The following is a 22,724-nucleotide window of genomic DNA, read 5'->3' on the forward strand; positions in this document are numbered from 1 at the left end:
TATATTGCAATTCCTGTCGAGAATATTCAATAAAGTAACTGTAATATATTTCTGTACACACACACATACACACAAACTTGTTCAAAAGCTTGATCTGACTTTTTAAAAAGGGCATTTCAACTCTCCACGTGGATGTCAACCCTTGATTATTTTCTTGTAGAAGGCACCAAAATTCTCTTTTAAAAAAAAACTTATTTTCCAAAATATAAGAAAGTTTACAAGATTGTTTTTTTTTTCTTCACCCTTATTCCGGCTCGGCGGGGGGCGTGGCCTCAGACGTGGTGGGTGACATTCTCAGGAGAGCCTGAGGGTTGAGGATGACCTGGATGACAAAGTCCTTCTGGATTTTGGTGTCCTGGAGACGCGTCTTGTCCGTCAGGAGCTTCCCCGAGAAGAACCAACGTTGGTGGGTGGGCTCGATGTCCTCCTGGATGTGGAGTTGCTTTTTCAGTTGGCCGATTGTGTCCGTCATACTGGCGCTCAAACGCAGGTCTTTTCCCGTGGATAGCCGCACCTGTCGGGGTAGGGGAGGAAAGGGTTGGTTGTCATGGTGGTTGGTTGAGGGAGCGGTGGGGGGGGGGGGGGGGGGTGCTTTCGTATAGCCGTGATCGGAATACAGTGTCATTTTTGGGAGGACAATGGTTTCTATGTATTTTATTTGTTTATGTATTATTATTATTATTTATTTATCTATTCATTTATTTTATTATTTACTCATTTATTTTATTATTTACTCATTTATTTTATTATGTATTCATTGACTTTATTATTCATTCATTTATTTTATTATTTATTCTATTATTTATCCATTTATTTTATTGTTTACTCATTTAGTTTTATTATGTATTTATTTATTTATTTTATTATTTATTGAGCTATTTTATTTTTCATTTATTTTATTTGTTATTCATTTATTTTATGGCCATTTTTCCTTTTGTGGATCATAAAAAAACATTTTCTTGTTGTTATACCGGTACTATAGCTACAGTTTTGATTCTTTTACGGTTAGCCTGTTGCTGCTAGCTTAACTTTTAAGCGATAGCTCAATCACAACTTGGACGCCATTGGCTGTCACTCCCGTCATACCTTCAGCTGAAATTCCTTTTTGGCCACGCCCGAAAGTTGAGGGCTGTCACTCGGATCGTCGTCACTGCACTCCGAAATGAGGTTGACGGGCGGAGCCAAGCAGTAGACCGGCAGCTGATAGCGATTCCCCAATTCGTCGTAACACTCTGTCAAAGCGCCTGCCAAAAAAAGACGTTTGAGAAGCCAATTCGAGCCATTTTTTTGAAATTTGCGGCGCTAACACGTACCGTGCGGCAACGTGATGCTAGCCCCGTCCACGATAGCTTGGGCTAGCTCGTGGTCGTTGCATTCCAGAGCCACGGCGGCGGCTTTCAGGGCATCCCAGATCTCCTTGCGGCCGTCAAAAGCCGGCGCCGTATCCCAGAATTCATCCCGCTTGCTTCGGAGCTGCCCTTCCGTCATCGGGTAGTCGCTTTTCCATTTGGGGCGCTCTTTCTTTAGCGGCTGGTTACGAGCTGTGGACAGAAAGACATAGCAACGTGCTCGTAACATAAACAAATTGGATTACAATGCAGACACACTCAAAAATAAGTTGAATCAAACTTTACACTAAACTTAATTGTAATTTTGTTTGATATCTTGATACCTTTCTTCTCCCAGGACGGCTCTATTGGCAACGGAAAATAAGAGCAAGAGAGGTCGCCTTTCTTTCAAACTAATTATTTAACAATCTGCCGGCTTGAAGACAAGGACATGGTGTCAGGGTGTACGAGTGTCAAACAAACTTTCCAAAACAAAGAGAAAATGCCCAAAGGTCAATATAATGACCATCAATAAAGTCCATAAGAAAAGAAGAAATAAAAAGAACACAAAGATAAAGGATTAGCTAAGAGAGTATGGACTACTTTCCTTTTAATGGAATTTATCTTATCATCATAGCACTTCCACCTTCTGTGACTAAAGATAAGAAAAGCAAGCTAACTTTTTAACCCTTAACACACTTGTGCCTTATAAACTAGCTTATTTTATCCTAATTCTAAGTTACAAAGTGGGAATAAAAGTTATTTGGGTTAAACTCCAGTTTTCACTTGACACACTTGCTAAATTGTAGCATTACATTTGCTAAATTGTAGCTTTACACTTGCTAAATTGTAGCTTTACACTTGCTAAATTGTAGCTTTACACTTGCCCAATTTTAGCATTATCGCCACCTACTGGTTTGGAGTACGGAAGTCAGAGTAGTGTATTATTATTGTAAGTTTATACCTATTTATTGATTGATAGATTTATTTATCTTACATCACTTTCATCCTTCTAAACAATAACCCCTTTAAATTTCACTTGTAATTATATTAAAGTATGGTTGCTGGTGTAATATTTACTTTTCTTAAGTGCTCCTGTACTTACAAATGAGGAAGAAAAATTGGGAGTACTCCACTGTTTATCTTTTGAAGAGAGTTAAATCCCGGAAAGGGAATAGAAAAATTAAGCCTTCCCAAAAATAATGACGTCATACATCATAGGTATTCCCATTGAGAACATTCTTTGTATTACAGTTCCTCTCTTTAATAAAACAACCCCATTTTAGGGTGTGCATGACAGCATATTTTAATAATGAGCACATATATGTTGCTAAGGGAAATAATCTAGTATGTCGCCCTTTTTCTACCCTACAAAAGCTGGTTTGGAGTTTGCAAAAACGAGGAAATACAATGGCAAAGTTGACAAACTGATGTATACAAACAAAAGTCGTGCAGGATCTAGTTCTTACCTCCTCGTCCACCATTCCTGGACGATGCTCTACTTTGAGTGTCATCCCATCGTTGCCAGTATCTCCCCACACATCCTCCCATGGTGAGTGAGGAGGATGCACTCTGCAAGCCAGCGTCCTACCAACTCTGCAGGGGCCCCATAACAAAAAAAAACACCGTAGCCCAGCGGGGAGGACGGGCTGCGGATCGGGTCCGATCGCTGCAAGCCCCGGTGGTCAGATCACTGCGCGTAACCTGAATCACTTGTGCTCAAACGCAATGAAATAGCGTCACAACTCGTGGGCCACAATACTACCGTTCAAAGACTTTGATGGGCGACTCGAGATTCTGTCAAAACGCCGGGTGAGAATATTAGGTCATCACATCAAAACTAGCTTTGTTCCCAAGTGTCCGTCGTTGTGGTGTTGACAGATCGTTCACTTTTCTCGACCCTTGCTAATCACGTTAGCCAGTTAGCTTCCGCGTCAGGAAAACAAACTTGGAGAGCGAGTGGTGCTTCTCCCCCTCCCCCCACAACAAAGTTATTTTCCTGACCGTCTACAGATCATCGCCATGCACGATCACTTCCGTGGATCTTTTTCTATTACGCATATTTAGTTGTCAGCTTCCCATTTAAATCCTAAAATCGGTTCTCTGCCTGCGAAAGGTTACTGACGGAGATCTATCTACTCAGCTGAACTTTTTTGCGCATGCGTTTTGGATACGGCATGATGACGAGTTCAAGGGAATCGGGGGATTTGGGCTTTTTATTCAATAACTGCAAAATTCACGACAAAGCGAACTCAGGTACAACCAATAATCGCTTTTCCCTATGTATTATTATCATAACTGTTCTAATAAGACAATTGGAAATACATATAAATGACCATTTAGTAAAATAAGCGTTGTTCCTGAAGTCATTATAAAAACATGAATTAAGTGTAAATTATAAGTTAAATTGTCTTTTCCCAAATGAATTCTGTTTAAATATAAACATGAAATAAGCGACACGTATAAGTTAAATTATCTTTTGGCAAATATATTCTGTTTAAATGTAAACATGGTTACATTTACACTGTGTGTCTGTGTGCTTCGTTTAAAATAAACTATTCGTTTGACATTTCATGTCGCCGCTCAACTTTGCGCGCATGCGTCATTCCAGTGGCATGAAGAGGCAGGATGGCTGAAGAAAGTGCCGTGCTGGTGTCACTAGTGGAGGAATTTGTCTCGGGGTTACAGGACAGCAAAGCCAAAGAGACAGCCTCAGGTGAAGAAATATGTTTACAATTTGGCACTATAATGAATACCTTTTTTTACCGTTTCTTTTAAGTTGGTGCAAAGAGTATGGTGGTGAACTAGCTAACTTAGCATCTCAACATCCTGTTTCGTTATGAACTGCATGACACATGACATTTTTTACCAGCTGGTTGTTTTTCATACAAATGTGGAATAATTATACACCAAACACTGCTTTGGGGGGTTGACATATTGAAAAGAGAGTTCTGTGTCGCGTGGTTAAAGATTAAGTGCACGTTACTAGTTAGCATACTGTCAATGAACTCCAACCTTTTGACCCGCCTGATTTTACTTCCTCTTTCACGTGTGTACTATCAAATGGCGCGTTTGTTTACTTTTGTTTGTTTTGGTTTGGTTTTCAGGTATCAAAAATAAAGAATTCACGGTTCTACAACTGGTCGAAGCTTTGGGGTGAGCTGTTATTTATTATTTTCTTCAATAGAATAGCATATTCTCTTTATTTCTTTGTGTTTTTTTTACACATTTCGACGAAACTTTATTTACATTAGACATGCAATTAGCTCGTGGCCGGTGCAAGGTGCGCTTAGTCTTTGAACCAGAAAGAATTGTCTCATATTGTAGTTGTTTTTCCCATTTTAAAATAAGTTTAAACTTTTGGTTTGCCTGTAGATTAAGTTTGACCAGCACACAGCCCCAAACTCGGGCCAGAGGAGTCAAACTACTTTCAGAGGTCTTGGAGGACTGCTACGGAAACCTAACAGAGAAAGAAGGTGCCATTTTGTATTTATTGGCAACAGCTGTGGATGCCATTTTAGTTTGTGTGTCACAACACAACATTGCACTGAAACCAAAATAAACTTAATATTATCCTATTCCTTTATTCTATAAGATAATATCTGTGTTTTTTAGTGGAAGTCCTCATAGCTTTCTACGAAAACCGGCTAAAAGACCATTATGTCACCACGCCACCTGTTTTACAGGGTCTCGGAATACTGGTTAGTGTTTAATACACATTAATTAATGATAGGTTTATTACGATTTTTTTTTTTATTTTCCCCAGACAAAATGCCCCATGTTGCCTCCTGGTGCAGCTATTTCAATATTAAAGTCTGTGTTTCAAGATGTCCATGTTCAGGTGAGTTATTATTTGGGGATGCCAAAAAAAAAAAAAACTTGATTGAACTGCTTGTTTTTTTGCTATTTTTGCTTAGTCATTGACGCTACTTGACCGAGCAGCTGTCTATAAAATGCTCATCAATGTAATGGACACAAGAGAAACTGGTAATAATACTTATATTTTTTGAACAGCTGTCACTTTTTTTGTGTGTTTAACTCCAATGTTTGTCCACAGAATTGAAGAATTTGGGGGCAGACTTTGTGTTCGGTTTTGTCCAGTCAATGGACGGCGAAAGGGACCCTCGAAACTTACTTTTAGCATTCCAAATTGCTAAGAAGATTGTCCACAGAGGTTACAATTTAGGTGAAAAAAATGGCAAAATAAAACTTTTTGGAGAAAGATGGCTATTGTCAACATTTTTTGCTTAATGTCAATGCAGGGAAATTTACAGAGGAACTTTTCGAAGTGACGTCCTGCTATTTCCCCATTGATTTCACCCCTGTAAGTTATTTTCACTCTTTTGGTGTAAAGTAATTATACAAGTAATTAGTTGTGTATGACCTAAGAATAAATCTGGAATAAAGGCTCATTGAGGAATTTCTTTATTTTTTTTTTGAGGTTTTGGTTTGATGTTTTTTGTTGTTTTTTTCAGCCTCCCAATGACCCCCACGGTATCACCAGAGACGAACTGATCCAAGAACTGAGACAAGTCCTGGCGGGGACTCCCAAATTTGCTGAGGTATTTGCATACTACATTAACCTTCAAATGGATCTGTCATGGCTGATTTCATTTCAATTGGCCATTTTCTTAGTTTCTGTTACCCCTCATCATTGAGAAGCTGGATTCGGATGTTCAAAGCGCCAAGCTGGACTCCCTTCAAACCTTGGTGAGAACTCTCATTCTTTCAGGGATAGGCCCGGTGTCCATTTTAGTTTATAGTTAGGTTCATCAATAATTATACTTTAATATACTTATAAAACAATACAGGGGGGACATCTGATTTAATTAATTTGGCATCTCTGTCACCAATGATATTGTCATGACATTTTTATATTTTTTAGGGCGCTTGCGTGGCACTCTACGAACACAAAGACTTGGCGGAATTCCTCGAGGGATTGTGGGCATCCCTGCGCAAAGAGGTTTGGCATCTCACCTTATGCGTTAAGTTTCTAAATATGTGACTGAAGTTTGTTTTCTTTTCAGGTGTTTCAAACGTCGAGCGAAAAAATCGAGTCGGCGGGCCTGGCTGCACTCACCGCCATCGCATCCTGTCTTTCACGCTCGGTTCTGGACTCGGCTTCTGAAGACGCCCTCAGCACTTTCCTGGATATGGTTATCAAAGGTGTGTAGATGTTTAAAATTTGACTGTCATAACAAGAGTCAGCAAAGGAAACTGTTTGGTCAAACTCCTCAGAACGGCCATTTTGGCTCCAAACTTGGGCAGCTACTCGTTGATGATCAAATGATGATTTTTTTTTCAGATTGCAAGCATCACTTATGTGAGCCAGACCTCAAGTTGGTGTGGCCCAGCGCCAAACTCATGCAGGCTGCCTGCCGCGCCTCCTACAGGGCCAGTCACATCATAACGGCAGCAGTCATGCCTGCGCTCATTGAGCAATACAATAGTAGAAACCAGGTAGGTTGCTAATCAATATGATTGGATTGGATAACTTTATTTTGGAACTTTCATTGTCATAGTAGCAAGATGGAGAGAGTACAGACACAGAAAAATAAATTTTAGACATTTATAGATAGGTCATAAGTAAGTTAATAAATAAATGAATAAATAAATAAATACATTAAAAATATATGGCAATTAATAAATATTTTTTTATTTTTTTATATATATATTTTAAAATTTATATTTATTCCCTAATCAATATATAAATACACATGTCAGCTTTTTTATTGCCTTTTGAACAGTGTTCCCAAAGACGCACCTTATTAGAAGTCATGCAGAAGTTTATACAATCCGTCAAAAGCTGCGAATCCTCTGAAAAAGGTGAGTGACATGACATATTTTTCTTTCAAATAACCAAGATGAAGTTGAGTTGTCACCATTTTAAAATGTCTCCTTTAATTCCTACCCCCTTCAGAGGAACCAGTGCTTTCTGGCATCTGCTCGTCATTGTGTTGCGTGGCCTTCGCCGCTCTATCGGAGACCAACGGCAGTCTTCAGGTCACCGCCACGTTTGTGCTTCTTTCGCTAGCTCGGCAAAATGGTGAGGCCCGCTTAACACATTTAAGAAAAAATGACCAATCATTCCCAAATGAATCCTTGTAAGTATTTTTTATTTTAAGGTCTGCTATCAAATTCGCAAATCGAACTAGCCGTTGATCACTTGGCTCAACTGGTACTGACAGAAGATGACAACCAAGTCAGGTCAGCTGACTTTCAGGTTTTTTTGCACCCAATTACAACCACCATACATGACCGTCCCTCCATCTCCAACAGCCTGGCCGTGGTCGCCTGCGCGGAAGGCCTCGCGGAACTCCACCCCACTGTTTTCATCACCAATATGATTCCCAGGATAAAGAAAGTCCTCTTTTCTGGTAACCCGGGCAATCAACCATTTACAGAGGTTTTACAACCTACAACATGAAGTCTGCTACATCATAGCTCCGTTTAGCTAGCTAGCTAGCTAGCTAGCTAGCACACAGCTAATGCCTATTTTGTTTTTTTTTGGTCCCCAAATAATAAAGATTTTTACATTCAGTGACTTAACCCCAAATATTTACCATATTTCCCAACATAATATTTATTTATCATTTCCCACACACAGAGTCAATGGCGCAAGATGGAGATTCCTCGCAATGTAAACAACCTTTAGTGCGGCCGCGCTGTTTGTCCGCATTGGCGGCCATTTCCACTAAATCAAGTGTGGCTCAAGAGACTGTGCCTGTCCTTTTGGAAGTCCTCGCCGCAGCACATTCTGGTAAAAAAAAAAAAAAACGTGAAAAATTTGATAGTGTTGGCAAAAATTATCATGTTTTACAGAGAAAAAATGTCTTTTCCAGGGGAAGCCGGTTTCTCATTGGAGGAGGCCGTGCTGGCGTGCCGGAGCTTAAAACGAATAGCCGAGCGGGTGGAAGACGACCGGGACTCCGGGCGATGCTTCCATGACGGCGTTATCCCGCGGCTACTATCGCTAGCGCTGCAGGCGGCGCTTCTGGGTGTGTGAGAGCTCAATTTTTAGATTCTGTGCAGGGATGGTGTCCTGATATTTTCAGATTTTGTTTCAGAAGAGAATTCATCTGCTCATCACAGTCCTCTGGGGGATGACGTTGTCCTCTCTGGGATGGTGGATGTCGTCAGCACGGCCTGCTGCAGACTCCAACCTTTGTAAGTAAAAACAACTGCCTAACCAGCCAATTAATCATTACATTTGATCACCAAAATGAACATTTTAGTGGATATTTTGTTGGTATTGATAGAAGAAAATAGCACTGACAGGTTTTGTTCAAAAAAACATATTTCCAAATTTATAATCATAGTAACCCCACATTTTATTTCCCTACTTATTCACAAACCAATACTATGTGGCCCCTTATAGTCTAAATAAATTACAGTGCTAGCCAATGAGTTAGCATTGGTAAAAAAAAATACTCCTGGTCAATGGAGGATATCTTTGTAAGCTTTCTGTAAATGTTTACGTGTGTTGCTCAAGTTTTGACTTCCCGTTGTGGTGTCTTGTCTCCTCTGGCTATTTTTAGATTGGCGGCCCAGACAGCCGTGCGATTTGCTTCGCTCTTCCTGGACGGTGACGTCTCCTTTTTGCCCGGGAACTCTCTCCCTTCACATATCAAGTTGCTTTCCAATGTACGCTCCTGACTCTGTTTACATTGTAAAAATGAGACGTTTTGGATGGCGGATTGTACAAATGCCTCTACTTGGGTTTGTGACACCAACTTGCCATTATTTGTTCTACCCCAAAGCAGCAGGGGGCGTCTTGGAGGCAGTCCCAGATGGTTTGTTTGCTGATGGCATGTGTGTGTTCGTTACCTCGCAATGTGAGTCTCACCTAAATGCAATTTTTGGACTCACTGAAAACAAAAGACTCCAATCAAATTATTAATTAATATTATTTTTTCAGGTGGAGATTCCCCAAATGGAGCGACTGCTTTCCGGCCTGGAAGAGATGAGCTATACTTGTAGCCACCCTATTTCGTACACGTCCGCTGCCAAATGCTTTGCTGGGCTGGTCAACAAAATCCCTGAGGGTTGGTTCATTTGTAAGTTGTTTTTGGGTCAAAAAGTTGAAATATTCTATTTTAGGTGAGGCTCTGGATGCTCTACTTCAGAAGACAATCAGCAGAATCTTGAACCAGTTGAATTTGGAAGCTTCAAGTGCTCGAATGCAGGCGTACACACTCATGATTTGGGTATTTTGTTTAATATTGATAATAAATGATGAAAATGTTCTGTTGTAGGTGCATTGTACAGTAATCCCTCGAATATTTCGATTTGGCTTCTGCTTACAAGTTTCAGTGCGGATTTTTTACAATTTAATGAACTTTAAAATATGTATATATAATTTTTAATGATTAATAGCAAGAAAAAAATGGAAAACAAGTGAATTCGCTGTAAGTGAAGTTGTGATAATTGAGGGAAGACTGTATTCATATGTTGTATAATATATAAAAATACAACATTTCAGAATCGATACTATTAGCAACCCGAGAAGATATTCAAGTGTAAAAAATGGCGACATATGTATTACAAAAATGGCTCATGTTTCCAGGTTACCAAGGCTCTACTTCTTCGTTACCACCCAGCATACACAACACTGACAGACAAGGTATACCAACTATTTTAGTAGCGGACTAAAGCTCATACCATATCAAATTATATTCCTCTCTTTATTTTTTCTCCCTTTTCAGCTTTTCTCACTGCTGGAAGACGGCCAACTGGGTCCCGTGGCGGCCGAAGGCTTTTCGCTACTGATGTGCGACTCGCCAGACGTGCTGAACCGCACTTGCCACGCCGACGTGCGCATTATGTACCGCCAACGCTTCTTTAGTGAGAATTCCGCCAAGTTGGTGCAAGGTTTCAACGCGGCGGCACAAGGTGAAATTTTGAAAAAAAACATCTTTTTTTGTAGCCGGACGTTTGGTAGCCGGACGTTTGGAAAGCCGGACATTTGGTAGCCGGACGTTTGATTTATTTGGATTTTTTTTTTTTTGCCTTCTCCAGAGAAAAAACCCAACTACCTGAAGGCTCTGTCCAACATAGTCAACAAACTACCAAAACAGGTCCAAGTGACCGAACTCCCATCGGTAAGGCAACAACACAAGAAGCCACATTCTCTGTATGTTGTGATTCCAATATATTTTTTGTGTATGTCTATCCAGCTGCTGACACTCTTGCTGGAGGCTTTGACGTATCCCGACCAAGGCGTCCAGCTGTCCACTCTGTCCTGCCTGGAGCCCGTCATCGCCGACCCGCCGCCGGCGCTGGTCCGACAGCTGGAGGCTTTAGTGGGAAGGCTCCTGCGACTCACGTCCAGTCCTGCTATGGTTGGTTACAACTCTTAGCTAGAACTGTGTGGAACAAAAATATTTTTAAAAATAAATAAATAGAGATACACTGGAACTCATTCAGGGAAAATGGCCGCCTCACTTTACCAATAGGTAGATCTGTGGAAAAGTTCAAAGATATATTAATCCTAATATGGCTGTCTTTCAGAACGTGAAGATGGCCACGCTGCGTTGCATCCACGCTCTTTCCCGCTTCCCTGAACACGAGGTAAGATGAATCCAAGCCAGAGCAGTACCAGTAGTAACCGCCATCAATTTCTACTCGCAGGTGTTGCCATTTCGGGCCAGAGTACTTCGAGCCTTGGCCAAACCGCTGGATGATAAAAAGAGGCTCGTCAGAAACGAAGCGGTTCAGGCACGAGGAGCGTGGTACGAATGCAGTACAAATTCATTAGCATCAGTAAATTTGGAAAATTTGGTTACTTTATTTTTCCTCTGTGCTCAAATATTATTTTTTCCCCTTCAAGGTTCTTTTTAGGAAGTCCTGGAGGAAGTTGATTTTTATTCTCCTCAAAAATAACCATCCACATGCCAAGAATAAAGAAGATTCAAGTCCTCCATTCACATTTCCTTATTTTACTGCAGATTTTTTTGCCTTTCTGCTTAAATTTCATACTTCCATAACGCACAACTGAGGGAAAAAAAGAGTAAATATTTACTTAAATATGTATCAAGCAGTTTTCTTGTTGAATGTGCCTCCTCTGGCGAATGAAATGAGCGAGTAGGAACATAAAATATTATTTAAAATTTTAACCATGGATTAAAGTCAAGAAACAAATGGACTGAAACTATCTTTTCCCCATTTGAGGTCATAAATGTGTTCAGATTTTTTTATGGATCACAAAATGCAGCTCAGTAAGAAGTTTTTTTTATTAAAAAGAACAATATTTGAATAGAGCACAGCTCATTTTGGGGGGTGGGGGATCAGTCACAGGTTGTCATGGCAACTAATTACTGCCTTGTTAATTCACAGGTTTGGAATGCCGTCTCTTTTTCCCCCCAAAACTTTGGCAACAGCTCTCTTACTAATTTATGCAGATATGCATCACATCATACACAAAAACACACTAACATATTTTCAACTCATAAAAATCAACTGTCTTCTTTTTCCACTATAAAGTGTCTCAGTGCAAAAAAAATTCAGTCCAGTGAAAATTTGCAATAGAAACACCATCCACACTCACTTTATAATTTGTGAAGTATTTTTGTAAAGCACAAAATCATCATTTCCAATTATGATTTCATACTCCATTCACTTTTAACAATACAACTGCTCTGATATAACAAAAACAAACTGTGATTGGCCCCTCATTCAATTTGCCCTTCCCCCTGAAAAGTGAACTTACACTTGCTGCTATTGATGATGTGAAATACTTTGGAAAAAAAAAAAAAAAAGTGATAGTGTGATGCAAAGATGGCCCACACATGCTAACATGTCCGCTAACATTTCAGAGTGTATTCTAGAGTCTTCCACTAGGCACAAAGGTGGTCCAAACTAGACCAGCGGCTGGTTGATTTTCCTCGGAGTGGATCTTCAAGATGCAGATGATGGAGAAAAAAACCCAAGACAGCATTGTTGTGTTGAGGTATGACATTTGAGAACATCAGATGGCCACGGGGTCTCTCTTAGATAACGTCCAGTCCCATAAAATGCCATTTCCCGTCACAGGATGGCTGGAGGGTAGCAGAACGCGTGTCAACCAATGGCTGGATAACCAAAAAAAATGACAAGGATGGACGGTTAATGGAATTTGGTCAAGTGGTGTCTGGTCTCAGAACAGTACCGGAAACAAGTCCACCAACCTTTGAGTCTCCACCCCAAGTAAGCGCTTCCAATTATCCATCTTCCCAAAATGATATGGATTTTTGAACACCTAAAAAGGCAAGCACATCTTTCTATTATTCCAGTTTTTAGCCATTATGTTCCAATAAAATGGTGCATATTTTATAAACAATACTTGCTAGGTTCGTGGGGGTGCTGGAGCCTATCCCAGCTGACTTTGGGCCATAACCGGAGGACACCCTGAAACAACCAATCATAGCAAAAGGCAATTTAGAGTGTCCAATCAGCCTACTATGCATGTTTTTGGAATGTGGGAGGAAATTGGTGTACCCAAAGAAAACCCATGCAGGCCCAGAGATGACATGCAAACTGGATTTGAACCCAGAACCTCAAAGCTGTGAGGCAGACGGATGGACTAACCACTCAATTTGCCGGGGCTGCTTCCAAATTAAACTATTTTATTTGATTTTTTTTTTAATTCAAAAGGGTCAATGCCACCTAGCCACCGCCATGTTTGTTTACCTTCCCCTGCAAGTTGAGTCTTTTTCTCTCTTTGCGATTAATATGGCGCTCCACACTGGTCTCCCCTCGGCTGATGAGTGCCGCGTGCCATAGAGTTAAACCTCCCAGGGCCACGGCCACAGAACTGGGAGGAAAAACACCGGGTCGGGGGAAGGGCGGTTTTACGACATGGCATCTCGTTGAAGGCAATTGAACTCACCTTGTCAGCACCCACAGAAAGATGACACATTTGTGACCAGTGGTTTCAGTGGACGTAAAAGCCGGTGGAACAGTTTGAAAGTAACTCTAAGGACACAAAAACAATATTAAACCATGTATATGTATTATAAAAAAATGCTCCTTTTTATATTGCCACAATTAATAGTCTTCTACTTGCATTTTTTTGATTTTTTAAGTAGAAACAGGATTCTTAACATTTCAAATTATGATGAGAAAAAAATGTAACAATAATTTTAATTAAGATTTAAAATAAAAGACTTAGACAACAGGTCTCCACACTGTTTTCAAGACATGCCCACTTAAGCCAAATCCAAATGAGGTAGGAAGGACACGCCCACAGGCATGGAAAACATCCAATTGAAGGAATGTACAAAGTATATGTAGTATTCCTCTTGTTTTTAGTTTATAGACATGTTTTTTTTTGTTTATGTCTACAGCACATGTTTAAAAATACTATATATTTCCTCCCATTTGTTATGAATGATGGCTATATAACAATAAATATTACCTCCACAGCACTGTAAGCCTTCAGAAACATTTCTCTACTGCTGACACTGCAGTAAATGCAGCCTAAAGTCATGTAAAGGCAGAAGGAGAAAAAGTAGCGGTGGTTGAAATGGCCTACGCAGTTGTTGAGCCAAGCTGGATGGAGATCAGTTAAGTCCACAACAATTTACAAGGTTGAAAATAGCTTGTCTTTTAGCTTTAGAATGATTTTCTGACCCATGTATCAATCATTGTTATATATTGCCATATTGTGAGCAATCTGTGTAGAGATATATAGATATTTGTTGTTTTTTAAACAAGGATACGACAGTGATGGTCCATCTTTAAGACACAGCTGAAACACAAGCAGAGTAAATATGAGTTATAAAGAAGTTATTAGCCAATTAGATTATTATAAAGGATGACACAATCATTTTTTTAACAATATAATGACTACATACGTGTTGCAGATGCTGCAGTGATGCGTCCTGGCCGGTTTTGGATTGATACATTTCTTACAAATGGAGACGGAAGCAAGGTGGATATCATCCTTGAAGAAGTAAAAGACAAAGAATTATGTCAAGGTGAGGACTGGAGAGTTATAAAGTGCGACTTATAGTCCAGAAAATGCATCAAATTGAATTCACCTTAAACCAGCATGTTGAAACTTGTCCATATTGTGATGGATAACGATATTATTATGGGTACGCTACCTTGGGCGGATTTCCCGGAGAAGTGGTGGTGGCCTTGTAGTAATGGAAGACCACCATCACCAGGAGCCAGTGTCCGCAGACCAGATGCCAGGCGATCCAGATGGCGCCGTACGTGGCCAAGATGGTGGGGAGGACGTAGGCGTAGACGATGGCCACCACCGAGCTCGTCAGGAGGACCACCAGAGTCACAAAAACCTGGAGGTAAAAAAAATATGCAGATAGCGTTAAAGCAGAGTAGGTTGAATTTAAGCTTCTTGTGTGGGCCAACATCTTATCATTGAAATGCTACTCACTACTCCAAACCAGCGAGTCACCCTGTCCACAATCCAGTACACGGGTTCAAAGGCGCAGTCGATCAAGGTGTCCGAGTTGGTCAGGCTATTATAGTAAAGGGACTTGAGCACTAGCTTAGCGTAGCGACGTAGCCTAGCCAGGGGCGCCAGACGACCGCGAGCGCCCGTCTTGTGACGGCACCAGGGCAGCGTCAATCGCATGGCCCGCGAGAGACGGCGACTCCAGCTGCCGCCCAATCGCATCCCAGCGTGGACGCCGGGCCCGCACGCCTGGCCTTCCAAACACACGCAAACAAAGAGACAGGCGCACCAACAGTTAGAGATACAAGCGGCGTAAAATAGGAGTTCTTCGTAACGTAGGCGGACAACTAGAGATGTTTCCATGATGGGTGACGGATCGGGAATGTAGATGGCGGGTCATCTACAGAGAATGAGGACTTTGAAAGCAAAAAAAAATCAGATTAATAATTCACAGGTCCAAAACCAGTAGGCAGATGGAAAGTGGTAACCCAGTAAGAAGGATCTACAAAGATGCTGAATGTCTTGAAGGGGGAAAATGGGGATACCCGATCCCAGCGTATTATTTACATAGATTAAATGTTTTTTTTTTTTGTTCTTTAGGATGACATTACTTATGCGAGGCCAAGGAAAGTCCTACACTTTCATCATTACATGATTTTTTAATGAAGTATTATTATGGGATTGGTATTTATGCCCAATGTAAGTGACCCAGAGATTTTTTATCTATATAGATTCTAATAGAATAAACTGAAACTCTTAGCTAGACTAATCAGCAATTCTAGAATGAGTTTTTCCCTATATTGTTGTTGTTGTTATTGTTTTTATTTCTACCCTTAACATTATTGTACATTTTTTTTCAACAGGTCCCAGGCTGGGGAGATCCAACATATTTATTTGCTCCTTTATTCCTGTGATATGTCGATTATTTGACTAAATCCACTGATCAGCCTTCTGTTCTATCGTTTCTCATCCTGTTTTGGCATGAGTGTTAGCCACATGCTATCTGTCTACACAGAACCTCTCAAATCGTCCAGATTAAGGCCGTTTAAGTACACATTACAACAGATCTTAATGCTGACATACATTACCTGTTTAGGTGAACGGTATACACATTCAGATAAGGTGACAGCCTCGGGGTCACGTCATATTTGGAGGATTTCCGCACATTTTGAGATGGGTACCAAAAGGAGCTGATGCTACAGAGATCGTCTATTTGATAAGAGCTACTTAGAAAGAAGGAATATTTTATTCGATTGGAGTCCTAAATGATTTGAAAAATTAAATTTGTTTGGAAAATAAGATTCAGATTTTGATAGTGAATTCTGCACAGTAATAAAATATCTGAGTAGTTAAGCAAGAAGTAACGCATTAGCCGGCAACACATCACGTTATTGCGTAATCTTTGAAGGTTAGAAATGGTTGTTTCAAGATGGCTGCGTTTACAAACGTTGAAGGCTCTAACTTTTCACATCTAGTGATTATAAACATGTCATCTACAGTCTATATGTCATATGATCATTGAAAATGGCTGCGGTGATTTGGTAAGATGCTTTTCATTAAACTGAAATAAAAACAATGTTAGCACAGTTTGATTTGGTTGTCCGATTTTGCAAACTGTCTGCTTATCTAGCAAGGTGTCTATCCCAAGTCGAAAAGTTTAGTGGGTCTACAAACATGTATTTTTGTCATGTTATTTGTTAAATGTGACCACAGGTCTTAGCATAAAAATTAATAAGTAGTTGTGGTTATTCTGGTCAGATACACCAAAACCTCAACTGCTTTCATTATCTATTAACCACCTCGTCGCCAAGAGTAATAATAAAATGTATAAACACAAAACAATGGAATACGTGGACCCAAAAAAATACCACTAATATTAAAGTAAAAAATTAAATAAAAATTCCCAAGTGAGAAATACTTATCTTTTTTCATAATTTCACTGTAATATTGAATTGTACATCATCACAATATACAATATGTAAATGTCTATTACTAAAGACTGCAAAAAATATATATATTTGTTTTTTATGATTAATATTATTCATATGCGTTTCTCCAGGCGTTCCAGATGGCGCAAATATGACGCCGAGTTGCAGCAAGCCCGCGTGGAGGCCATTCCACTGGAATTCTCCGATTCCCATCCCCTCAAACCTATTTTGGTGAGTATGTAATTTCTTGGCTGTATAGTTCTTTTCTCTCTCTAAATTGAAATCCATTTTTTTAAGGTAACCGACAGCAAACCACGGCGGGGTACTCGCAAAGGCAGCACCTCCTCTTCGTCCTCCTCCTCATCCTCCGTCCCACCGGACCCCCTCACCTCCATGTTGGACGGAAGCGATCCGCTGTCCGTCTTTGCGGCGGAAAGTCCGCCCGCTACCCACAACGCTTCCGCTGGGGTTTGCTTGCTTCTTTTTTTTACAACCCCCATTTATTTTAAAAAGGGAAAAAATCGATGTATTTTTTCCCTTGCAGGATGCCAGGAAGAAAGGCGAAAAGGAGGAGGAGCATGTCGGGGCAGACTTCGAACCGTGGTCCATGAGGAGAGGAGAAATCCTGGCCCGGTTCACCACTACTGAAAAACTTTCAATTGTAAGTCATCCTCACAACATATCATATATAAGCATCCCGAGCTAATTTTTCTTATTATCATTTTTTTAGAATCTATGCATGGGCTCTGATGGCGGTAAGCAATGCATTTTTTCGCATTAAAAACGCCATAGGAACATGAAAATAATGTCTAAAATTCATTTTTCTTCTCTTTTTAACCTTTCTTCACATATCCACGCTTGGACTGGATAGCAAATTCCCCGAATCCCGGCGTATCGGCCGTCTCGGAGAAAGTCCGCACTCGACTGGAGGAACTGGACGACCTGGAAGAAGGTTCCCAGAGAGAGCTGCTCAATCTGTCCCAGCAGGAGTACGCTAACCGCATCGAGGAGCTCAACCAGTCCCTGAAGGAGGCCTGGGCCGCAGACCAGAAGGTCAAAGCCCTGAAGATTGTCATCCAGGTAAAAAAAAGGTGGTGCCCAATCAAAACTTTTTGAATGGGAAACTAATTGAATTGTTTGTTTACTCCCGTCCACACGGTGGCAGTGCGCTAAGCTTCTGTCTGACACGTCCGTCATCCGCTTCTACCCCAGCAAGTTTGTCCTCATTACCGACATACTCGATACTTTTGGTACGTAGAAACCGCCATTTAGGGGAAAAAATAGAAGTTTCTTCTATTGAATATTTGAGATATTGTACATATAAGCATATTTTCACTTAATTTGGTTGTCCAATGCATTTCAAGTGGGAGGGTTGGCAGCAAATGAAAAAAGGGGCATTAAAGGGACTGATATTGATATACAATTGTAACTATAGTATTTAACCCAGTGTCAATATATTGTTTTTTTTGCTTATTTTATTTCTTTTTTTTAATTTAAAATCTTGTTATTTATTTTTTCATGCCTAGGTCGGCTTGTGTACGACAGAATTTGGACCCTGTGTTCGGACCCCAGACCTTTACCAGGTATGAATTTCATCGTGTCATACATAGGAGCGTCCAGTAGAGGGCGATTCTTCAGCTTGACTTATGTTTTATTTATTTTTCTTGCCAGAATCATTTACAGTGGATGATGTCAACGACACGGCCAAAGAGACGTGCCTCAACTGGTTCTTCAAGATCGCCTCCATTCGAGAACTCATCCCCCGACTGTATCCCCCCCCCAAAAAAAATTGTGGTCACTGCACTCCTTTTCATAAGTTGATGTCCTTGACAATTGTTGCAAACAGATACGTGGAAGCCTCCATTTTGAAGTGCAATCGCTTCTTAAATCAAGGGTGAGTCATCCAAATTGGGGGGTGACGGGGCTATTTTTTCAAACATAAACTTTGCCACTCCCCCTCAGCGCCATTCAAGAGACCCTCCCGCGGCTTACCGCCATGGTCAGGGGGATCGGAGACCCTTTGGTGGCCGCCTACACTCGAGCTTACCTTTGCAGGGTACAAATATACTTTTGTCTATTTTTATACATCGATATATGTAATGTATATGACTTTTTTGTCCTCTCCTCATAAAGGTGGGCATGGAAGTGGCCCCCGGCCTGCGAGACGTCCTAAAACGAAGCTTCTTCGACTTTCTCGGAACCTTCCGGCAAATGGGCGGTGAGGCCGTGGGTGGTCAACTGCAGGCCCAGAGGGTGGAAATGCCCGAGTACCTGACTCTCTATTCGCCCGCCATCAACTGGATCCTTCAGTGTAGTGCTTACAGAGCCCCCGAGGTACGGACTCATCCACATACAACGCAATAGCGGCCATTTTCTTTTGTTATTGTTTTTCCAAAGAGCCACATTTTGCTTATTTGTTGTTTTTCCAACAGTCTCGCCTCACCGAGATGATGGAGCGATGCAAGAAGCTGGGCAACAAGTGAGTAACAGAGTTGGATTCGTCACGAAAGATGACCTTATGTCAAATTTCCACGCCGACAGCGCCTTGCTGCTCAATTCCGTCATGCGAGCCTTCCGAGCCGAGTTTGTGGCCGCCAGAGCCGCCGACTTCATCGCCATGATCAAGGACTGCGACGAAGCCGGATTCCCCAAGGTGGGTGGGAGCCATTTCTCATCCCAGGACCCCCTTAAACCCAACAGAAAGCCAATTAAGGGTGTCCAAACTACAGCCTGTTTTCAATTAGGCAAAAAATAAATACATTGAATACGGCTCACACAAAAATATTGATGCTGACCATCAAATTGATAACTTGGCTATTTTAAACATCACATTCCAATTCCCATCTTCTGTTGACATTGATTTTTCTCTCGGGCAAAAGTTTGGACACCCCTGAACTCACTAATCACCCAAATTTGAAGAAAATCCACCAAAATGCCTGTCCAAAAATGTCTTCCAACTTTTTAGCATTTATTATTTGGATCTCTGGGACGCTGCCTGGCCTGCGCCGACCCTCCCGAATCGGAACGCTTGACCATCCTCAACGAAGCCTGGAAAGTCATCACCAAAGTCCGCAATCCTCGGGTAACATGCCAAAACACCACGACACCATTTTGGAGACATTTTTTAGCCATTTTCCAACCGTTAAACAAACTAATTTTGTTTCTATGACTTGCAGGATTACATCAACTGCGCCGAGATTTGGGTGGAGTTCACCTGCCGACATTTCACGGTGAGCAATGCCGACATTTTGGGGGAAATCCGCCATTTTGGGAACCAATCAATTATGTCGATCGTAAGAAACGTGAGGCCAACACGGTCCTGGGAGACGTCATCAAACACATGACCCCCGATCGGGCCTTCGAGGACGCCTATGCTCAGGTTTGGACGCCGTTTTCGTTTTGGAATCTCGTCATGGTGGCGCCGCCCTTCTGGTAACTAACTGGAACTTGTCATTTTAGCTCCAGTCCGTGATCGGGAAGATCCTTTCACACTACCATGACTTCTCCGTCCTATTTTCCATGGTAAGGCAATGGGAAATATACCCATGATGGCCAAAATTGTATAACACATCAATGGAATGTAGTTAATCCAGATTACCATGGTCTACTCTTGGTAAATAGCAACATATTTCTCAATGTCACTCGTTTTTTTGTGTGTGTTTGTGGTTTTAGGAACGCTTCCTCCCATTTCTGGACATGTTCCAGAAGGACAGCGTCAGGGTGGAGGTGTGCAGGTCCATCACGGAGGTCTTCATCAAGTAAGATCTACTTTCCCGCCTTTTGGGAGTCTCACAAAATGAAATCTGGCTCCAACCTCCAGACAGCAACTGGAGCCAACGCGAGACCCGGTCATCCTCAATGCCATGATGCACATCTGCAAGACCATGCACGACTCTGTCAAGTAAGACAAAAAATAATAATAATAATATAGTAATGTCAGGTGAATGAGATTGAAAAAGCATTTGTTGCTATTTTTTACAGCGCGCTCACTCTGGAGGATGAAAAACGATCTTTGTCTGTGCTGATCATCGGCTTTATGCGCATGGTAAAGTGCATTTTTTACTTTTTTAAAGAGAGTCACAATTCTTAATAAGTAATAACATTAGGGTATTTATAAAAATATAAACATTAGGCTTTTATTTTTACTTTTTTGAGTGTGTCACCCATGACAATTCCTTTGATAAGTACTAACATTAGGGTATTTATCAAAAAAATAAAATAAAAACTGTCTTATTTTTTACTTCTGATGCTTAGGTTTCCTTCGGCCGTGACTTTGAGCAGCAGTTGAGTTTTTGCGTGGAGGCTCGAGCCACCTTCTGCAACCTGGAACCGGTTTTGGTGCAGCTCATTCACGTCAGTCTCAAATCCAGGAACAAACACACACTTTTAAAAAATAATAATACAAATTAACCCCACATTGATCCACTTTTTTCATTAGACGGTGAATAAACTTGCCATGGAGACAAGAAGAGTAATGAAGGGAACTCACTCTCGGAAAACGGCGGCTTTTGTGCGGGTGAGCCTCGTCCTCCCTAATTCTTCCCATTTCTGTAAACCCACGTTAATGGGTAACTTTTCTCTCCAGGCGTGCGCCGCTTACAGTTTCATCACCATCCCATCGCTGGCCAGCATCTTCAGTCGTCTCCACCTTTACCTGTTGTCCGGCCAGGTGGCGCTGTCCAATCAGTGTCTATCTCAGGGTGTGCGGCTTGCTCTGTTCTTTTGGTTGTACCGTTGTTCCTGGCCTTATCTTTTTGCTCTGCCCCCTAGCGGATGCTTTCTTGAAAGCGGCAGTGGGTCTCCTGACCGAAGTTCCACGCAGCATCATCGTGGAAGGCAAGGCTCGATCTTCGGAGACTTTCCTGCTCGACTTCATCGCCAATTTTCTGTCCACCCTCCTGGTCGTCCCGGTAAGAAAAAAAATGATAAAAAAGGACAATTATTGATTTAAAAGGGGGAAAATCAGGAAATTTAATATACATCTATACTCTTCATTTTAATTTGATCCTAAAACAGAAACTCATAATTGAATTTCCCGGACCGTACAAAATGATGTGGTGGGCCAGATCTGGCCCCCGGGCCGCCACTTTGACACCAGTTTAATAGACGTGGGTAAATGTATTCGTAAACAAATGTCATGACGTTTGCAGGACCACCCAGAACACGGCGTGCTCTACTTAGTCCGCGGCGTGCTCAACGTGGTGCAGGATTACACATGGGAGGATAATGGCGACGCCAAAGTGCGCGTTTACGTGAGTGCACTTCCCCTGCTGGCCGCTATGAGTCAGGAGACTTACCTCTATGCCATTCCGCAAGGTAAACAAACATGTATTTTTTAGGCCTGTGCTAGTTTTGGGGTTTAGTAAACATGCAGCCTTGTATTTTCTCAGTGGACTCCAACGAGACTCTTTACGGTGGAGATCCAAAGTTCCTTTCAGAGATCGACAAGCTCTGCGAGACCCTGATTGGACAGATTTTGGACCACCTGAAGGCTCTCGGTCGGGAAGAGGTGAGACAGAGTGTTTTTTTGGGTTTCCCTTTTAAATTTTCCGTCTTTTTGGCAGAACACGCGCCGCCAAAGCGCCCTGGCCTTCTCCCTCTTCTGCGTCCTACTCGCTCACGGCGACCTGAGGAACAACAAACTGAGCCAGCTGGCCGTCAACCTTTGGAACCTCAGCCACAAACATGGACACTGCGAGACGCGCGTTTCCGTGAGTTAAGACGCAAACAACGGCGTGACCGGACGTTTGGTCCCCGGGTGTTTGGTCTGATTTTGCGAACTGGTTTCAACATTAGCATTAGTACGTCTGACAAACCCGCTCTTGTCCCGCCTCTCCCCGTCTAGGTCCGGACGCTGGAACACATGAAGCGTCAGTCCCTACAAGCCGACATGTCCCACCTGACGGACGCCATCCACAGGCTGGCGTTGACGTCCCGCACCTGACGACTTTTTCCCCCACACCAGAAAGCCACAAGCGCTAATTAAAAGCATCTTTCACGTCTAAGGCAAGTCGTTCCAAATCATTTTTTTGTGAGGTTCTAATTCCGAGTCGCAGAATCTTTGCTACT

At 41.7% G+C, this 22,724-nt stretch overlaps 4 protein-coding genes across 6 annotated transcripts; 2 read left to right on the forward strand and 2 right to left on the reverse strand.

Moving 5' to 3' along the window:
• Window positions 1-25: 25 nt before the first annotated feature.
• ubtd1b (ubiquitin domain containing 1b) lies at window positions 26-3,528 on the reverse strand. Its single transcript, XM_077739338.1, has 4 exons — window positions 2,798-3,528; window positions 1,314-1,541; window positions 1,087-1,244; window positions 26-514 (listed from the first exon to the last, which is right to left on the reverse strand). The coding sequence occupies exons 1-4, from the start codon at window positions 2,877-2,879 to the stop codon at window positions 245-247; spliced, it is 738 nt and encodes a 245-aa protein (XP_077595464.1). The 5' UTR covers window positions 2,880-3,528; the 3' UTR covers window positions 26-244.
• mms19 (MMS19 homolog, cytosolic iron-sulfur assembly component) lies at window positions 3,199-11,472 on the forward strand. Its single transcript, XM_077739339.1, has 32 exons — window positions 3,199-3,584; window positions 3,940-4,044; window positions 4,436-4,484; window positions 4,704-4,804; window positions 4,944-5,029; window positions 5,095-5,169; window positions 5,246-5,315; window positions 5,386-5,514; window positions 5,591-5,652; window positions 5,804-5,890; window positions 5,964-6,038; window positions 6,214-6,291; window positions 6,356-6,494; window positions 6,634-6,788; window positions 7,076-7,154; window positions 7,249-7,374; window positions 7,454-7,535; window positions 7,608-7,705; window positions 7,936-8,088; window positions 8,171-8,326; window positions 8,396-8,495; window positions 8,867-8,972; window positions 9,092-9,163; window positions 9,247-9,373; window positions 9,429-9,535; window positions 9,895-9,951; window positions 10,034-10,220; window positions 10,347-10,429; window positions 10,505-10,669; window positions 10,839-10,898; window positions 10,959-11,059; window positions 11,158-11,472. The coding sequence occupies exons 2-32, from the start codon at window positions 3,957-3,959 to the stop codon at window positions 11,186-11,188; spliced, it is 3,084 nt and encodes a 1,027-aa protein (XP_077595465.1). The 5' UTR covers window positions 3,199-3,584; window positions 3,940-3,956; the 3' UTR covers window positions 11,189-11,472.
• Window positions 11,473-12,092: 620 nt separating this feature from the next.
• On the reverse strand, window positions 12,093-16,116 carry zdhhc16b (zDHHC palmitoyltransferase 16b). 3 transcript variants are annotated; one of them, XM_077739335.1, is made up of 10 exons: window positions 15,816-16,116; window positions 14,707-14,981; window positions 14,414-14,608; window positions 14,162-14,250; window positions 14,027-14,055; window positions 13,723-13,856; window positions 13,195-13,280; window positions 12,996-13,119; window positions 12,494-12,564; window positions 12,096-12,397 (listed from the first exon to the last, which is right to left on the reverse strand). In XM_077739335.1, exons 2-10 carry the CDS (start codon window positions 14,947-14,949, stop codon window positions 12,295-12,297), a joined length of 1,074 nt encoding a protein of 357 aa, XP_077595461.1. In that variant the 5' UTR covers window positions 14,950-14,981; window positions 15,816-16,116; the 3' UTR covers window positions 12,096-12,294. The 3 variants fall into 3 exon arrangements, with proteins under 3 accessions (XP_077595460.1, XP_077595461.1, XP_077595462.1); XM_077739336.1 differs by having other exon boundaries at window positions 14,707-14,976; window positions 15,816-16,115; XM_077739334.1 differs by lacking the exon at window positions 15,816-16,116 and having other exon boundaries at window positions 12,093-12,397; window positions 14,707-15,798.
• A 17-nt stretch (window positions 16,117-16,133) lies between these two features.
• vps35l (VPS35 endosomal protein sorting factor like) lies at window positions 16,134-22,665 on the forward strand. Its single transcript, XM_077739332.1, has 29 exons — window positions 16,134-16,268; window positions 16,787-16,886; window positions 16,953-17,123; window positions 17,200-17,316; window positions 17,386-17,410; window positions 17,527-17,735; window positions 17,821-17,905; window positions 18,182-18,238; window positions 18,327-18,423; window positions 18,502-18,549; window positions 18,618-18,711; window positions 18,789-18,989; window positions 19,088-19,134; window positions 19,197-19,308; window positions 19,621-19,737; window positions 19,832-19,885; window positions 19,954-20,034; window positions 20,115-20,177; window positions 20,328-20,413; window positions 20,476-20,556; window positions 20,637-20,700; window positions 20,910-21,008; window positions 21,094-21,171; window positions 21,241-21,355; window positions 21,426-21,565; window positions 21,806-21,971; window positions 22,046-22,164; window positions 22,220-22,366; window positions 22,501-22,665. The coding sequence occupies exons 1-29, from the start codon at window positions 16,252-16,254 to the stop codon at window positions 22,597-22,599; spliced, it is 2,889 nt and encodes a 962-aa protein (XP_077595458.1). The 5' UTR covers window positions 16,134-16,251; the 3' UTR covers window positions 22,600-22,665.
• The last annotated feature ends 59 nt before the right edge of the window (window positions 22,666-22,724 follow it).

This window comes from Stigmatopora nigra, chromosome 18, assembly GCF_051989575.1.
Source record: "Stigmatopora nigra isolate UIUO_SnigA chromosome 18, RoL_Snig_1.1, whole genome shotgun sequence".
NCBI lineage: Eukaryota > Metazoa > Chordata > Actinopteri > Syngnathiformes > Syngnathidae > Stigmatopora > Stigmatopora nigra.

What these genes read in the sequence shown, in the direction of transcription:
- vps35l (XM_077739332.1), top strand. An exon ending in CGACATACTCGATACTTTTG is followed by an intron (nt 17,906 to 18,181) that starts GTACGTAGAAAC and finishes TTTCATGCCTAG; the next exon opens with GTCGGCTTGTGTACGACAGA. An exon ending in TCTCCGTCCTATTTTCCATG is followed by an intron (nt 20,178 to 20,327) that starts GTAAGGCAATGG and finishes TTGTGGTTTTAG; the next exon opens with GAACGCTTCCTCCCATTTCT.
- mms19 (XM_077739339.1), top strand. Translation starts at nt 3,957, where the DNA reads ATGGCTGAAGAAAGTGCCGTGCTGGTGTCACTAGTGGAGGAATTTGTC. An exon ending in ACACAACACTGACAGACAAG is followed by an intron (nt 9,952 to 10,033) that starts GTATACCAACTA and finishes CTCCCTTTTCAG; the next exon opens with CTTTTCTCACTGCTGGAAGA. An exon ending in TTTCAACGCGGCGGCACAAG is followed by an intron (nt 10,221 to 10,346) that starts GTGAAATTTTGA and finishes TGCCTTCTCCAG; the next exon opens with AGAAAAAACCCAACTACCTG.
- zdhhc16b (XM_077739334.1), bottom strand. Translation starts at nt 15,090, where the DNA reads ATGGAAACATCTCTAGTTGTCCGCCTACGTTACGAAGAACTCCTATTT. An exon ending in CTCCGGGAAATCCGCCCAAG is followed by an intron (nt 14,251 to 14,413) that starts GTAGCGTACCCA and finishes TACTTCTTCAAG; the next exon opens with GATGATATCCACCTTGCTTC. An exon ending in TTTCTGTGGGTGCTGACAAG is followed by an intron (nt 13,120 to 13,194) that starts GTGAGTTCAATT and finishes TTTTCCTCCCAG; the next exon opens with TTCTGTGGCCGTGGCCCTGG.
- ubtd1b (XM_077739338.1), bottom strand. Translation starts at nt 2,879, where the DNA reads ATGGGAGGATGTGTGGGGAGATACTGGCAACGATGGGATGACACTCAA. An exon ending in CAGGAATGGTGGACGAGGAG is followed by an intron (nt 1,542 to 2,797) that starts GTAAGAACTAGA and finishes TTCTGTCCACAG; the next exon opens with CTCGTAACCAGCCGCTAAAG. An exon ending in AAAAGGAATTTCAGCTGAAG is followed by an intron (nt 515 to 1,086) that starts GTATGACGGGAG and finishes CTACCCCGACAG; the next exon opens with GTGCGGCTATCCACGGGAAA.